Raw genomic sequence first — 18,052 nt, 5'->3', positions numbered from 1 at the left:
CCCTGCTGATGTGCCTGGGAGGGTGGTGAAGGATGGCCCGGGTCCTTGAGCCCCTGTGCCCACTTGGAGACCTGGAGGAGGCTCCTGGCTCCTGGCTTTGGACTGGCACAGCTCCAGCCATTGCAGCCATTTGGGGGTTGAGCCAGCAGACGGAGGATATCTGTCTCTGTCTCTGTCTCTGCCTCTTTGTGGTTCTGCCTTTCCAATATATAGGTAAATCTTTAAAAAAAAAAAAAAAAAGAAAAGGAAAGGAAAGGAAACCTCTTAGCTTTTATAAAATTTACCTTATAGCAACTAAACAGAAATATGAGAAAATTACAAACTGTTAACCAGGAATGCTTCTTAAGGCCTCATTTATATAAATGTATGTATGTATAAAAGATTACATTCCTTCCTGAGATAGCTAGTTCAGTTAGAACTGGATGCTAAAGAGGCTAAGAAACAGTACTCGTGTGAGTCAGTTTGCATTACCCAAGAAAGAATGTTGGTCAGCAGCTTCTGTCATGACTGTGTGTCATTATTCACAAGTAGGATTTCTGGGACATATTGTGCTGTCATTTCAGTTATGCGGTGGTGGTGACATTTTAATAATATTAATGGCCAACATTTACACTAGTGTTAGTATATTCCAACCACTTTTCTAATGCATTCATAATTATCTCAAACACATCTTTACACCAAGCCTATAAGGCAGGTACAACTTCCGCACTTTGAAGTTGAAGACAAAAAGCAGAGAGAGGTAACTAGAACAGAGTTACACAGGTAACATTCTGACTCCAGAGTCTGTGCTCTGTAGTTAAGCCTGTTTTCCATTTAATTATCCTTCTTACTCACATGTAGGATTTTGGAGCTGAGAGAACTCTTAGAAATTTTCTGGACTAACAGTAACCCAATCCCAACAGCACAATTATATTACCAGCAATAACTGTGAAAATTTTTAAATAACTTTCCCACAGCTGGAGATTTTTATTCATAATGTCTGGCATGAGTACCAGGACTCTATAATTTTAACAAATAATTCAGGTGATTCTAATGCCCTTACTTTGTGACTCAACATTTCTGAAAACTGCTTGGTTCCATCCCACCTCTACCCCCTGGTAGCTGAGTCAGCTTGTGCCTACCATTCTATTGTTTTTCACATTGTGTTTTACAATGAAAGGGCCTTATTTTTCTTAACTACCACCATGGAATATTCAGTATAAATAACCCAGGTAATAAACACTGGACCGTAAAGCCTCAAATTGAAATGTAAAGCCTCAACTGGCATAGGAGTTAAGATGCCACTTGGAATGTGCACATACCATACTGGAGTTTCTAGGTTCAAGTCTTGGCTCTGCTTCTGAGTCCAGCTTCCTGCTCATGTGCTTCCTGGTAGGCAGCAGGTGACAGCTCAAGTACTTGGGAACCTGCCACCCACTTGAGAGACCTGGATTGAATTTTGGGCTTCTGGATTCAGCCTGGCCCAGCCCCTGGCTGATGTGGGCATTTGGAGAGTGAACCAGTAGTTAGAATATGTCTATCTGTCTGTTTCTTTCTTTCTCTGCCCATCTTTCAAATAAGTAAACAGATTTCACAAAAATTTTTAAACTAGTATAACAGTATTAGTGTTAGCATCAGTTACTCTTGAGTTTACTAATAGCTATAGGAAAGTAAGAATCTAACCATTGTATCAAATGGAGAATCAAAGTTACTTTCTACTTAAATACATGCAAACTGTGTAAATTATAAATATTTGGAAGAGCACTTGTTTTTTAAACTCTTATTAGGCTTGTTATATCTAATATAAGTTTGTCTCGACTATTTCTCTATGCCCATATTAAAGCATCTTCCCTAGTTAATAATCCTTTCTAAGGTTCAGACAAGCTGTTTAGAGCTACTGATTTCCAGGCTTTGCCCTGAGCCATGATCAATGACAGATGGCTCTCTGGGCTCTTAAATTTTCTTTTTAAAATCATCTGGTTCTCTAAGCTGGTCAAGTTAAAATTGTACAGCCCTTGAATTAAGTTTCAGGGAGCTTTTATTTGCTGTTTGATTTAGTTTATTATTTAGTATTCTATTTAGATCATCCTAGGAATCTTTGACATTCTGATGATCAATATCTAATCAGTATCCGTTTTGTAAAACATAACTAATGCATGTGTAAGGTTTTCCTCCTATATGCCTCAATTACTGTAGAAATGCACTCAAACATTATTTTAAATACAGCAGCATACACAATGATGTTTCTATGTTTTAAATCCTTATATGAAATTAATTATCCTTTTACCTGAAAATTCAATCTGACAGCTTTTTCTTAGAATGAAAACAGAACTAATATTCCAGGACCTACTATGTGTCAAACATGCATAATCTTGTTTAATTTTCACAAAAATCTTATGGGATAAATATTGTTACCCCCAGTTCTCTAATAAGTAAGCCCACTTTAAAAGTATAGTAACCTAACCAGAATCTAGAAATGCTGAGCTAGATGTTTGGATTCAGAGCTTACTGATGTCAAAGACCCTTGTTTTTTCTAGTACCCTGGGATCTTTGAAAGATTTGTTGTCTCTTTTTTGTGGCTTTGGAAAATATATTATAGTTTCTGGCCAGAATTTAAAATGAGAGCCTTGAAATGTCAGATATGGATGAGAAACGCTAAATTCATTGGAAAAGAGTCATATCTTAGGTGTCAATGAGGAAAAAAAATCAAAGTATACTCTTATCTCTTGAGGTGGCAAGTGCATGGTGACAAGCTAAGATAATGCCACACTGGAATTCTGGGAAAAAAATAGTAAGCTTCTCAGGGTCTTTATAAGTTATTGTAATGTCACAAGTGATTATAATGTTCTAAATTGTTTTATTGTTCAGGCCCTATTTTTCCCTATTTTAAATAATCCCATTAAGTAATAGTAATATATCTATTGTCTATTATGATCAAAAACTGTATATCTTTCATGCTTTGTACTACTCACATGAATTTCATAGTTCTTAATTACTTGAGCACTGGTGCTACAAAATGAAGTGTTTACTATTTTTAATGGCTCTATTTCTGTTTTCAGGATAAATGCAGGTAGACTACCTGACCAGTACCTTGGTTTCATTATTAGTACGCATTACCATTCCTATCATCCTTCATGAATTATCTGATGTTGAATACATTCATACAATATACTCTAAAATTGCTTCAGTGACAAAGAGTAAATGGCTTTATCTTCCTTTAGTACTTTCCTCTTTTATTTGTACATCATAATTTGAAAATAATTTGAATACTTTATGAGTTTTATGCCTAATATTTTACTCTTGAAGTGTGCAGTAGTAACAACTGTGATAAACAAAGAGTTTATATTTGCTAACATTTATTTGTGGATCTTCTGTTTTATTCTCTAGGATTGCACAAATCCACGGTACTTAGCTGCAGGTTCTTCTAATGCTGTCAAGCTCAGTAGATTTTTTGATAAGGTAATGGCTTCAATTAAGTTATTTTTAAACTTAACATATATTATCAGAGTTTAAATTCTTTGTAGAATAATATGTCCTTTTATTTTTATGTCTGAAACTTCACTGCGTGAATAATACTTGTTTTGATCTCTCTTATCTATTGGTATAATTACTTAACACCTGCTGATGTATTTACTCTATGACCAGTGTTCTCTAACTAAAGGGTGAAAGCCACTGGATTTAAATGGGGTTTTTAAAAAGCTATCCCAATTTATGCCTTCCCATATTCCAGCTCTTTTTGTACCCGTTCACTTTCCCATTCCACCCCTACCAATAGGCAATAAACTAAGGAGATTCTGCCTAAAGCCTTGAGTTCTTTTGGCTTCTCCACCTAAATGGCACTATTGTTTTGTAAGGTTATGTCATCTTCTTATTTCCCCATCAGAAACCTTTGCATTCCCGTTGTTGACTCTTTGCTGGCACCATTTCATTGTCCTGAACTGGAATGAAAATGTAGTGACTCAGCATACTGGTAAATCAGAGCGCTGTTTGCCTTTCCCTCACAACGCCATAGGACTGCAATGCACACAGGAGTAACTAAGACTTAAGTTGTCGGCCCAATGGTGATACTGCATAGCAAAGTAAAATAGGATGTGTTACATCATGTATTACTGGAAAAGATTAATATCTGTATTACATTTATTTTTACATGCAATCTCCTGATAAAACCATTTCCTTCCTCTAGCTTTTTTATGAACCATTTTTCTGTTAACTATTTAGAGATCTAATATTTATTCCTTTTGTTCACTATATCAGCATAATAGAAGCCCTACTACTCTTTTGTGTTTAATATTAGACTACTATTAGTCCAAATTTGGTTTCATTACTTAACTTATTATTGGTATATGGCAAATAGGATCATTTATGCCCAAATATTGATTCCCTCAGTTCTTAGAGAAGTCAGAGATTGGGTAAATGGTAGACTCTTCTATTTGTCCCCATGTGCTGTACAAATATGAGCAATTTCTTTTTTTAACTTTTATTTAATGAATATAAATTTCCAAAGTACAGCTTATGGATTACAATGGCTCCCCCCCTCCATAACTTCCGTCCCACCTGCAAACCTCCCCTTTCCCACTCCCTCTTCCCTTCCATTCACATCAAGATTCATTTTCAATTCTCTTTATATATAGAAGATCAGTTTAGTATATATTAAGTAAAGATTTCAACAATTTGCACCCACATAGAAACACAAAGTGAAAAATACTGTTTGAGTACTAGTTATAGCATTAAATCACAATGTACAGCACATTAAGGACAGAGATCCTACATGAGGAGTAAGTGCACAGTGACTCCTGCTGTTGACGCAACAATTTGACACTCTTGTTTATGGCATCAGTAATCACCCTAGGCTCTTGTCATGAGCTGCCAAGGCTATGGAAGCCTTTGGAGTTCACCAGCTCTGATCGTATTTAGACAAGGTCGTAGTCAGAGTGGAAGTTCTCTCCCCTTCAGAGAAAGGTACCTCCTTTGATGACCTGTTCTTTCCACTGAGATCTCACTCGCGAAGATCTTTCATTTAGGTCATTTCTTTTTTTTGCCAGAGTGTCTTGGCTTTCCATGCCTGAAATACTCTCATTGGCTTTTCAGCCAGATCCGCATGCCTTAAGGGCTGATTCTGAGGCCAGAGTGCTGTTTAGGACATCCGCCATTCTATGAGTCTGCTGTGTATCTTGCTTCCCATGTTGGATCATTCTCTCCCTTTTTTATTCTATCAGTTAGTATTTGCAGACACTACTCTTGTTTATGTGATCCCTTTGACTCTTAGTCCTATCATTATGCTCAATTGTGAACAGAAATTGATCACCAGGACTAGTGAGATGGCATTGGTACATGCCACCTTGATGGGATTGAATTGGAATCCCCTGGCACGTTTCTAACTCTACCATTTGGGGCAAGTCAGCTTGAGCATGTCCCAAATTGTACATCTCTTCCCTCTCTTATTCCCACTATTATATTTAACAGGGATCACTTTTCAGTTAAGTTTCAACACTTGAGAATAACTGTGTATTAATTACAGAATTCAACCAATAGTATTAAGTAGAACAAACAAAAAAAATACTAAGAGGGATAACGTATTAAGTTGTTCATCAACAGTCAGGGCAAGGGCTGATCAAGTCAACGTTTCTCATAGTGTTCATTTCACTTTAACAGGTTTCCTTTTTGGTGCTCGGTTAGTTGTCACCAATCAGGGAGAACATATATTTGTCCCAAAGGGACTGGCTTATTTCACTCAGCATAATGTTTTCCAGATTCCTCCATTTTGTTGCAAATGACCAGATTTCATTGTTTTTGACTGCTGTATAGTATTCTATAGAGTACATATCCCATAATTTCTTTATCCAGTCTACTGTTGATGGGCATTTAGGTTGATTCCAGGTCTTAGCTATTGTGAATTGAGCTGCAATAAACATTAGGGTGCAGACCGCTTTTTTGTTTCCCAATTTAATTTCCTTTGGGTAAATTCCAAGGAGTGGGGTGGCTGGGTTGAATGGTAGGGTTGTATTCAGGTTTCTGAGGAATCTCCAGACAGACTTCCATAGTGGCTTTACCAGTTTGCATTCCCACCAACAGTGGGTTAGTGTCCCTTTTTCCCCACATCCTTGCCAGCATCGTTTGTTGGTAGATTTCTTTTTTTTTTTCTTATTTTTTTTAACAAAACAATATTTATTTTATTTTTTTATTTAGTAAATATAAATTTCCATAGTACAGTTTATGGATTACAATGGCTTTCCCCCCTATAATTTCCCTCCCACTCGTAGATTTCTCACTGGGGTGAGGTGGAACCTCATTGTGGTATTGATTTGCATTTCCCTGATTGCTAGTGATCTTGAACATTTTTTCATGTGCCTGTTGGCCATTTGGATTTCCTCTTTTGAAAAATGTCTATTGAGGTCCTTGGCCCATCTCTTAAGTGGGTTGTTTGTTTTGTTGTTGTGGAGTTTCTTAATCTCTTTGTAGATACTGGTTATTAACCCTTTATCTGTTGCATAGTTTGCAAGTATTTTTTCCCATTCTGTCGGTTGCCTCTTCACTCTCCTGACTGTTTCTTTTGCAGTACAGAAACTTCTCAATTTGATGGAATCCCAGTAGGTAATTTTGGCTTTGACCGTCTGCACCTCCAGCGTCTTTTCCAGGAAGTCTTTGCCGGTGCCATTATCTTGCAGGGTTTCTCTAATGTTCTCTAATAATTTGATGGTATCGGGTCGTAGATTTAGGTCTTTAATCCACGTTGAGTGGATTTTTGTGTAAGGTGTAAGGTAGGGGTCTTGCTTCATGCTGCTTCAGGTGGAAATCCAGTTTTCTCAGCACCGTTTATTGAATAGACTGTCCTTGCTCCAGGAATTGGTTTTAGATCCTTGATCAAATATAAGTTGGCTGTAGATGTTTGGATTGATTTCTGGTGTTTCTATTCTGTTCCATTGGTCTTTCCATCTGTTTCTGTACCAGTACCATGCTGTTTCAATTACAACTGCCCTGTAGTATGTCCTGAAATCTGGTATTGTGATGCCTCTGGCTTTGTTTTTGTTGTACAAGATTGCTTTAGCTATTCGAGGTCTCCTGTGTCTCCATATGAATTTCAGCATCATTTTTTTTTTTTCTAGATCTGAGAAGAATGTCTTTGGTATCTTGATTGGTATCACATTGAATCTGTATATTGCTTTTGGGAGAATGGACGTTTTGATGATGTTGATTTTTCCAATCCATGATCATGGAAGATTTTTCCATTTTTTGGTATCCTCTTCTATTTGTTTCTTTAAGATTTTGTAATTCTCATCGTAGAGATCTTTAATGTCCTTGGTTAAGTTTATTCCAAGGTATTTGATTGTTTTTGTAGCTATTATGAATGGGATTGATCTTAGCAGTTCTTTCTCAGCCATAGCATTGTCTGTGTATACAAAGGCTGTTGATTTTTGTGCATTGATTTTATATCCTGCTACTTTTCCAAACTCTTCTATGAGTTCCAATAGTCTCTTAGTAGAGTTCTTTGTATCCTCTAATTAAAGAATCATATCGTCTGCAAGAGGGATAGTTTGACTTCTTCCATCCCAACTTGTATCCCTTTAATTTCTTTTTCTTGCCTGATGGCTCTGGCTAAAACTTCCAGAACTGTGTTGAATAGCAGTGGTGAGAGTGGGCATCCCTGTCTGGTACCAGATTTCAGTGGAAATGCTTCCAGCTTTTCCCCATTCAATAGGATGTTGGCCATGGGTTTTCATAAATTAAATATGAGCAATTTATAAATGTTCCATAACATGACAAACATTGGAAAGCACTGCAAGGAACCTAGATTTCTCTTCACATTGTTTTCAGACTTAAAATGTAAGAGGAAGTGCTAGTGAAGATGTGGAGAAATGGAATCTTTGCACTCTGTTAGTGGGAATATAAATTAGTACAGCCTTTGTGGAAAACAGTGTAGACTTTCCTCAAAAAATGAAAATAGTATGCCCATATAATCTAGCAATCCTATTGCTGGTATTTTGGGTAGATACATACAAAGGATATAAATCAATCTATCAAAGATACAGCTGTACTCCCATATTTATTGCAGCACTGTTCATAACAACTAAGAAATGAAAACAGGCTAAGTGTCCATCAATTGATGAGTGGATAAAGAAAATATACCTATACACAATGAAATATTATTCAGCCATAAAAAGGATGAAATCTCGTCATTTGTTACAACATAGATGAAACTGGGGGGTCGTTATGTTAAGTGAGAAAAGCAAGATATAGAGAGACAAATACTACATGATCTCACTCATACATAGAATCTAAAAAAGTTAATCTCATAGAACTTGAGAGTAAGAAGGTGGTTACCAGAGAATGGAGAGGATAGGGACATGGGAAGAGGAAGAGATGGAGAAGGGTTGATTAATAGTACTGACTTATAATTAATAGAAAAAAAGTTGTAGTGTCCCATACTATAGTAGGATTATACTGATAGATGACAAAAACGTATATTTTTTAAAAAATAGAAGAAAGGATTTTGAATGTTTTTATTATAAAGAAATAATAAATGAGTAGATGAGTTTACTGTGATTGGAACACTGCAGTTTATACATATATCAAATCAACATGTGGTATTTTATTGTGTACAGTGTATGTATCAGTTAAAAATGTAAAGATATATTTTGAACACAAGATGAAAATAAACAACTTCTGCTCAGTTTGGACCAGTGGCCCTCCACAGTGTATATGTGTGCGTGTTTGTGTGTAAAGAGTGCTTGATTTATTGATGTATTCTAAAGAGTAGCAGAAAGACAACAGAGAGAGAGGGAGAGAGATTTTCCATCTACTGGTTCACTCTGCATATGCCCACAACAGCCAGGGCTGAGCCAGGCCAAAGACAGGAACTGGGAACTCCATCCAGATCTCCCATGTGGATGGTAGGATCCTTAGTACTTGAGCAATCATCCGCTGCCTCCCAGGCACATTAGCAGGAAGCTAGATCAACAGAGGAACTGGTACTCCATCCTAGGCATTCCAGTAAGTGATGCAGGCATTCCAAGCAGCAGCTTAACCTGCTGCACTGCAACAGGTTATATACCCACAACAATATACCCACCGTATATTGTTCAAATTTCTTAACCATTTATTAACTGTGAAATTTAAAAAATAAGAAACGGTAAGTTATATCTTAGAAAAACAATGTGTTATAGACTAGCATAATCCGAGTTGTCAGGAAATTTTATTTTACAAACTCAGGAGCAATTTGGTGAGTTTTAAGAAGGGAACAAGATTTGGTAAGAGGACTGGTGTGTGGCACAGCAGATTAAGCCCCAACCTGTGACACTGGCATCCCTTATCAGAGCACTGGTTTGAGTCCCAGCTACTCTGCTTCTAATCCAGTTCCCTGATAATGCACCTGAGAAGGCAGAGGAGAATGGCTCAGGTACTTGGAGCCCTGCCACCCGTGTGGAAAACCAGAATGGACCAGCCTGGACCAGCCCCAGCTGTTGCAACCATTTGGGGAGTGAACCAGCAGATGCAATTTAAATCTCTCTCCCTGTTTCTCTGTCACTCTGCTTTTCAAGTAAATAAATCAATCTTAAAAAAAAAAAAAGAAAATATAAAAAATTGTTTAAATGATAAGATTTTCCTATTCTGCTGTGGAGACAGGAAAGGAAATCAGTCCCTTGTTGGTGTTTGTGGAGACAGCCGTTTCAAAATAGGTGCTAATTCGGAACTGGTTTTTCGTTTCTGGGACCAGTGAATGCAGTTTTGTCCTGGGTCTCTTGTGGCTAGAAGTAACCCAGACATGGTTTCTGAGATAGAAAGAATCTGGATGATTCGGTTCTCAGGCCAGTGAGAGCTAGCAGGCCCAGCCTGGACAAATATGCTCTGCTCTCACTCAAAAGAACCCTAAGCTCCATAATTCCAGACTGAAACATCTCTTAGATGTCATCTCCAGCTATCCTGTATCCCTATATGATTACTTTTATTATCACAGCAGCTAAGGTAAAGAAAAAACACTGCCTGTCAACCATTGCAATCTCACATGTATTAGAATAAAAAATATATTTTAAAACGTTTTTCATCATTGAAAACATGCTGCTCTGAAATTCGATTACATTAAGACATACATTTGGAGGATTTTCTTTCATTGGTAGTGATAGATAAGTGCAGATATGTCTGTTGCTTTAACTTTTTTCTCCTCCTGATCAAATACAGATAATTCAAAAACTAAAGGATGTAGACTAAGTTCAAAAAAGAAAGCTAATTGGCTGCTTTTGATGTTGTCTCATTTGTCTACATTAAGGGTGTACAAAATCCATCACTTTACTATTTGGGTGTAGTGGGTCACCACATTAAACCAACTCTTCTTCCAGGAAAACTGTATTATGACAATAACCAAATGCTTACTTATCTTCTGGGATTCTGTTAGGTACCTTTGGGAGGTGACCGCTAAACAACTTAAAGCCAGATTTGCTGCCATACTCTAAGAATTGAATGGGAACTTACATCATTCTGTCATTGAGTTATTTTTGTTTATTCATTTTAAGATTTAATTATTATTTGAAAAGCAGAATGACAGGAAGGGGGAGAGAGAGAGGGAGAGAGAGAGACAGAGAGAGGTCTTCCATTCTCTGGTTCACTTCCCAAATCTCTGCAACAGCCAGGGCTGAGCCAGACCAAACCCTTGTTGGAGGCAGGAACCCAAATATTTGAGTCATTGATCACTGCCTCCCAGGCCCTCTAGCAGGAAGCTGGATGGGAAGCTCACAGTACCTGGGACTCAAACCAGGCACTCCAATATGGGATGCAGGAGTCCCAAGTTGCAGTTTAAAACCCTAGGTCTCAATGCCCACCCCCATTTATTTTCTGATCTATCTATAATGTTTTTAATGTTTTTGTAATAAAGTAAGTCTTTATGGAAATACTACACAATCCTGGTCTCAGTAGCATCAAATTGTAACTCACTACGCTAAATGTCCACAGCTATTAAAAAAAAACCTATATATATATATAGAGAGAGAGAGAGAGAGAAATAAATACCTTTTATTCTCATTAGTAGTCATTACAGTTAACTGCTTTTTCCAAGTATGTGTGCTAAGCCCTCAAAATCTTTGTTTCTCACAGGTTATAGAGAAAAGATACTTTTTAAGAGAAAGTAATCAGGTTGGTATCTATTTTTTCTTGATAAAATGGGTTCTTAAATCTGGGGAGAAATGATTTCCAAATTTGTTTTCAGAAGGGTTCACATAAATTTGAGGAAAACCTTTTTTAGCCACAAGCAACGAATTTTATTCTGTACTGTTCAACTCAAAAGATCAGAGTAAATGGGAAATAAGGGTCTGAGAAAGAGTAATTCAAAGGTAAGGTAACATTATGAAATAATAGAAGAAAATCATTTGCTTGAGCCTTCAAATCTTTATGTCCAGAGTCTGTCAAGATACAGATAATTCATATGCAGATTTAATAGTTGAGTATTTTTAAATTCATCTTGATCTTTTCCTATTTTTTTTTTAATTTATTTATTTGAGAGGCAGAGAGACATATAGAGAGGAAGAGCCAGGGAAAGAGAGAGATCTTCCATCCACTGGTTCATTCCCACAAATGTCCACAGTGGTTGGGGTTGAGCTGGGACTGAGATGGGGAGCCGTGATACAGTCCAGGTGTCACACGTGGTGGCATCAGTTATGTGAGCCATCACCATTGCCTCCCAGAGTCTGCATTGGCAAGAAGCGAGAGTCCAGAACTAGAGGCAGGAATCAAACCCAGGTAGTCCTATTTGGAAGGGGAGTGGCCTAATCACTAGGCTAAATGCATGCTCCCTAATTAGATGATACAATCTCATTTTATTAGCAGATGTTTTCCATTTTGGCAGAATTTCTTTTTATTTAATCTTCTGTGGTTTCTTGAGTAATACCCCAGAAAGCTGGCTCTTTAAGGAGCAACAGGCTGACATATAGAAAGGGGAAAACAAGGAAAAAGTTTTAAAGGGCTATTAGCATTTGAACTTTTCCTGCTTAAGATTTAATGTGATTATCTTTCTTGCCTACAGATTCCAGGCTTTCCTGATCGAAAAAGGTTTGGGGGAGGACCACTAAAGAACCTTCATTATGACTGAATTACACTTAGCCTCTGGAAGAGTGAGCAAGCAGTGGCCGTTTTTCACAGATTTCCTCTTGCTGTGTCAATTATTAACATTGCGGCCTTTTAATGAAATCATCTTAAAGTGCTACCCTTCAGCCTCACGCTGGAATGGAAAAATGAAAAGAAGTGACAGCGTGGGAGGTCCAGTTCCCTCTGTTCCTCACCTTCCTGTCCCTGTTTATGGATTATGTATAAACCTTGTGGAAATATGAGATATTGTCAAAATGATGTAGTAAATGAGCAGTGTCAGAGTACTGCAGAGAAAATGTCCTCTTGCCTAGAATTGGAGGGTTTTTATGGCTCTGTAATTTCCCGACTTTCATTGCTGAAGGCTTAATTAAGTGCTTCAGAAATGTATCTCTATTGTTTTACCTTCTTGAGGGGAAAGGTTATGTTAACCAACCCTCAGCGGTCCACCCCAGTAATCTCTCATTTTCAAAGAAGCAAAGTGGTGTTATTTAATTGTCTCCACCCTCATCACACACCGGTGCCTAATAATAGCAACCCTTTCCTCCCTCTCCTCTCCTTTGCAAATAGCTTGGTGGCTGGGAGAGGTGGAAGAAGAGCTGGAGTTAAATATAAATACAGATTAATAATACATAGGGAGCAGCAGTCACAGCAAAGAAGAATCCTACGAGACATTGACAGCTCCTGCTCTCCTCAGGTTGCAGCTGTCTGCAGTCTCTTCCTGTTTTCTGGCGGGCAATAGGTAAGGTGAAATCCGAGCCCTGCACGAAGGCAGGAGGAGAGATTGACAGCCTCTTCAGTGCTTATGTTTGTGAAGGAAGAGGCAACTCCTGAAATGCCCCTTCACTATGCTCAGTAAACAGCATCATTCCTGTGTCAACAATGTATTTATGAAGAAAGGTAAAAAGTCCCACAGCAGCACATTTACAAGAATTATGAACTAGGATTCTTGGGTTTTATAATCACTCCAAAGCTTTTGGGGGGTAGAGAGAGAGATCATCATTACTTTTGTTAAAACTTGTGTTTTTCACTTGTTTAATTTTCGTTGCCCCAGTTCTTCCTTAGTGTATAAATCTGGTTTTAAAAAACTAATTTACTGCCTTCTTCGACACTTTATCACCCATACTGACTCTGGCCTTGTTGCAGATCTCAGCACTCCTGTTTTTGTTCTATATTAAAAATAATAATAATAATAATAAATACTCAGCTGCATTTCTTATTTTAAAACTAGGGGGAAACATTGAGTTCACATTGCATTCCATTTTCATGGAATTTTAGAAGTCCTCTGGAAATCAAGGTCCGCTGAAAGAGGATACTGAAATTAAAGTACTAGAGACTGCTTTAGAAAGGAAGCCTTAGGAACTTGGAAAAAGATGTTTAAATCACTTGTCATTAGACAATTCTCCAGTCTTTCTGTACATCCTTACTGACAAGACTTTGCCTTGGTTTCTTTTTCGACATACAAGAGAGCTATGAAAATCATGATTTATATGTGGAATTTGGCTCCAGTGTGTTGTGGCAGAAGCTGTGCAGTTGGGGGGTAGAAACCAAATGCTACACAAAGACCTAAACCAGATATGACACTTTGTTTTTCCTTCAGACAAAAGTCTAAAACCCCTTCTGCTATGGGTTTGAATATGATTTGGCTTGCAAACCCATACAGGACTCTCAACCCCAAAGTCATAAGAGGTACTAGAAGGTGGAAATGTAGTCCAATTATGGAATTTAAAGGCAGAGCCTAGTGGGAGATGCTTCAGTCATTGAGGGTGGGCCCTCAGAAGATAAATCTTGAAAGAGTTCTTGAAAAAGCCTGAGTTTGGCCCAAACTCAGTTTGGCCCACATGTATTCTGCAATTGCCTCTCCCACCTTCACAGAAGCCAAACCAATGGTGCTCCTGATACTGGCCTGGAACCTCCAAAACTGTGAGCCAAATAAACCCTTTTCTCTTTATAAAGTTGGTTACCTTAGATATTTCATTATAGTTACAAAAGGCTGGCTGACTAATAGAACTTCCTTCACCTTTCTTTCCCTTAATTAAAAAAAATCAATCCAAATTTATTTTCTCCCTTATAAACTAAAAGTAACCTATCACCGATGGATCTAGAGTCAGCCTTGAACAACAGTATTCCTCAGCCTCATTTCCTTTTGCTGCTAGGCTTGGTCCATTCAATTATAGTTTTCTAAGATAATTTTTATTTGCAAGGGAGACATACAGGGAAAGAGAGAGATCCGTCTTCCATCCTCTGGGTTGCTTCCCAAATGGCTGTAACAGCTGGGGCTGGTCCAGGCCAAAGTTAGGAGACAGGATTTTCTTCTGGGTCTCCCACATGGATGCCGGGGCCCAAACACTGAGTCCATACTCTGCTGCCTTCTCTGGTGCATCAGCAGGGAGCTGGATTGGAAGTGGAACAGCCAGGACTTGAACCAACACCCAGATGGGATGTTGATGCTACAGGCAGTAGCTGAAAGAATGTTTTTGAATCATAATTTTTGCGAAGATTCCCTGAGAACTTAGAAAAATTGTTGCTAGATATAAGCAAGTATAAATATGAGACTAGTTTTGTTTTTGTTTATTATTTATTTATTTGAGAAGCAAAGTTACAGACAGAGAGAGGGAGAGGGAGAGACAGAGAGGTCTTCCATCCAATGGTTCACTCCCCAGATGGCCACAACAGCCAGGGCTGAGCCAGGCTGAAGCCAGGAGCCAGGAGCTCTTCTGGGTCTTGCATTTGGGTACAGAGGCACTTGGGCCATACTCCACTGCTTTCCCAGGCCATTAGCAGGGAGCTGGATCAGAAGTGGAGCAGCTGGGACTCGAACCAGCGCCCATATGGGATACCAGCATCACAGGTAGAGACTTAACCTACTGTGCCACAGCTCTGGCCCCAAGATTAGATGTTTTAGTGGTATTAATTAAATCTGAGTTTTTTTTTCCAGCCAGTGCCAAATTGTTTTTATTTGTGAGTTTATTTTTTTATTTAAAGGAATTTATTAACAGATTCTCAGGGTCACATGATAATTACAACACAATACTCATCAATTTTCATATTAATGTGATATTAATACAAAGAAAACAGATTCCATGTAGTTCCCAGATACAAGTCTTCTTTTTTATTAGATTATTTGTTTTTATTGGCAAACAATAATTGTACATATTTATGAGATATGCTATAATATTTCAATACAGGCATTGATTTTATTGATCAAATTAGGATAATTGGCATCCATCATTTCATATATTTGAGATTTCTTTGTAGTATGAACATTCAAAAGTCTTTCTTCTAGCTATTTAGAAAAATGCAATATGTTATTGTTAACTGTTATCACCCTACTGTGCAATAGGACACCAGAAGGACAATTTTTACAATAAGGAAAAAATACTTTTTAATTCAATAAAAGTAAAACTTTCTGAGGTTTAATTTATATATACATATATATATAAATTTTGAGAAACTTAACCTTGAAGAAGAACCCAAGAGTGATACGTCTTTTGTGAGCACTTAGATATAACTATAGCTTATGAGACATAAGAATATCCTCCACTTAATACACTAAAGTGAAGTAAATCTTTGAGAACATGTTTTACTATTAACTCTCATAATCCAACTCTTTGAGGGCAGAAGTCCTGCATGGGAAGTTACTGCACAGTGACTCCTGCTATTAATTTACCAATTAACACTCTTATGTATGATGTCAGTGGTCACCCGAGGCTCTTGACATGAGCTGCCTAGGCTATGGAAGCCTTTTGAATCCACAAACTTCTTCCATGTTTAAACAAGCCATAAGCAAAGTGGAAGTTCTCTCTTCCCTTCAGAGAAAAGTACATCCTTCTTTGATGGCCACTACTTTCCAGTGGGGTCTCACCCACAGAGGTCCTTCATGTAGAACACTTTTTGCCACTGTGTCTTGGTTCATGCTCTACATGCTCTCATGGGCTTTTCAGCCAGACCAGAATGTTTTTAAGGGCTGATTCTGAGGTCAGAGTGCTACTCAAAGTAATTGTCCTTCTATGAGTCTGCTGTGTGGACTGCTTCCCATGTTGGAGCATTCTCTCCTTATCTATTATTACCAAACACTTAATCCTATCCATATGCTCACCTTAACACTTAAAATGCTATTTTTACCTCCCAGCTTAAGAGATTTGGGGTCCCATGGCAAGTTTTTAAACTGTACCCTTAGAAGTAAGTCCATAGGAACGTGTGCAGAACTACACAGTTTTACAGTTACAAACTTCAGACATTTCACAATTACAACTTTAGGAACATGGTGATTCTTCTCACTGTGCCCACACTCCTCTCCCCCTCTTATCCTAGATACAATTCTAAGAATATAATGGTACTTCCCATTCTTCTACAGCTGTACCATCCTGAACACACCCAATTTCATCTAACTCTGAATTTTCTTACTTTCTTAATGAGACAGGTTGCTAACAGTAGTGAATGTTCTCCTTCCCCTCCCCACCACCTTTAAGAGCTCTAACCAGTATTCTCAATCTTTGTGTAAGTAACCAGATGTGAAGCTTACAGCCACTTATCTGTCAACCTTGTGTGGGCAGAGCCTAAAAAATTTGGGCTGATCTCCACCTTGTTGATGAGGTTCAGGACCCCACCCCAAAATATAGCACCATGGCTTTGTGAAAACAGCAGAAGATCACTCACATCTTCCTCTCACCCCTTGTCCTCTGAAACAAGCTATAAAACCTAGCTGACCTACCCCCTGAAGGAAGTCATTAAACCGTCTTTTCATACTCTCCCTACTATTGGAGAAAAGGAATATTCTTATCCTCAAAGATGTGATAATACCAAGAACAAACAGGCCTTACTAAACCTGTTATCTAAGAGAGTATCCTTTGTCCTCTAATGTTATATCTGCACAACTGTACATAAAAATGCACAGGTTTCCCTCTTTCTTTGAGTCTTCATTTCTGAAGGTCCCATGTCACATAAAATTTACATTAGATACATTTGTATTCTTTTCTCTTGTTAAAATCTGCCTTTCATTATAGGTACACCACTCATGCATCTACTGATGGGTGAGAATAGAAATCTCTTCTTTCCCACAGTGTCTAAGAAGAGCTATTCACAAAAGGATTGACTGATACTAGCTTTAGCTTGAGTGCTCAGAATTCCATAGATTTGAGACATTCATAATCCAGGTCACCCAACATTACTGTTTTTCTATCCATTCTGAAAATGGACTTCATGGAACCAATGAGCTGGGCCATTGGGCTGAGGTGAAGAGCTCCTGATTGCTGACATAATCAGTGTTTTTAGTGTTTATTTCAGTAGTGTGCTCTAGCACCCAACATGGGTAGGGCCTTGCATGGGTATTTAATTGATAGTGGTTTAATTGAATCTTTTAAAGTACAAGGAGTATCCTATTTTAAGATGTTTGGAGGTCTAACAGGATGTCTGCATTGATTTAATATCTATAAAATTCAAAGGAGGATACTGTTTGGGGGAAACAGGGAGAAGAAAGTTAAAAATTCATTTCTCCATAGTCAAAACACTGAGCTAAATCACCAAGGTCGGGGAGGAAGTGTTCCAGGAAATGTAGCCCTGTGCCTCCAGTATTCCACATGATTATGTTTGCCTCTGAAATATCTAGAGCCAGAGTACCAGGACTGCCCCATAGAGTAGTGCTAGGATCAGACTTTCAGTTATAGCTAATCTGCATCTCCATTTAAGGATTTAAATCAATGACTTTCAGACTCAAAAGTGTATAAAAACTCCTTCAAGTGCTTGTTTAAAATGCAAATTCCAGGATTTCATATCTGCTCCTTCCCCAGCCCACTCCTCAATTCTAACGTCCAATACTTGTTTTTAACATATAAACCAGGTGATTCCAAAGCAGGTAGTCCAGATCTAGCCTTTTAGAAAGAATACTGGGGCCGGCGCAGTGGCATAGTAGGTTAATCCTCCACCTGTGGCACCGGCATCCCATGTGGGTGCCTGTTCTAGTCCTGGTTCTTCCTCTTCCAGTCCAGCTCTCTGTTGTGGCATGGGA

At 38.2% G+C, this 18,052-nt stretch overlaps 1 protein-coding gene across 3 annotated transcripts in view; it reads left to right on the top strand.

The window, feature by feature from the left end:
- RABL3 (RAB, member of RAS oncogene family like 3) overlaps nt 1–13,245 on the top strand; it is a 57,064-nt gene extending 43,819 nt beyond the window's left edge. For all 3 annotated transcript variants that reach the window (XR_016233132.1, XM_002716648.6, XM_089331764.1), the window contains 3 exons: nt 3,367–3,438; nt 11,062–11,100; nt 11,987–13,245. Coding sequence is in view for 2 of the 3 variants with exons in the window: in XM_002716648.6 (XP_002716694.6) it covers nt 3,367–3,438; nt 11,062–11,100; nt 11,987–12,052 (177 nt within the window). In the remaining variant the exon portion in view is untranslated. The remainder of the gene's footprint in view (nt 1–3,366; nt 3,439–11,061; nt 11,101–11,986) is intronic.
- The last annotated feature ends 4,807 nt before the right edge of the window (nt 13,246–18,052 follow it).

The sequence above is a fragment of the Oryctolagus cuniculus genome, chromosome 4, assembly GCF_051225735.1.
Source record: "Oryctolagus cuniculus isolate XC-2025 breed Fujian yellow rabbit chromosome 4, ASM5122573v1, whole genome shotgun sequence".
Taxonomy (NCBI): domain Eukaryota; kingdom Metazoa; phylum Chordata; class Mammalia; order Lagomorpha; family Leporidae; genus Oryctolagus; species Oryctolagus cuniculus.
Note: the sequence above shows the minus strand (reverse complement) of the source record. Positions and strands in the feature narration are given on the sequence as shown.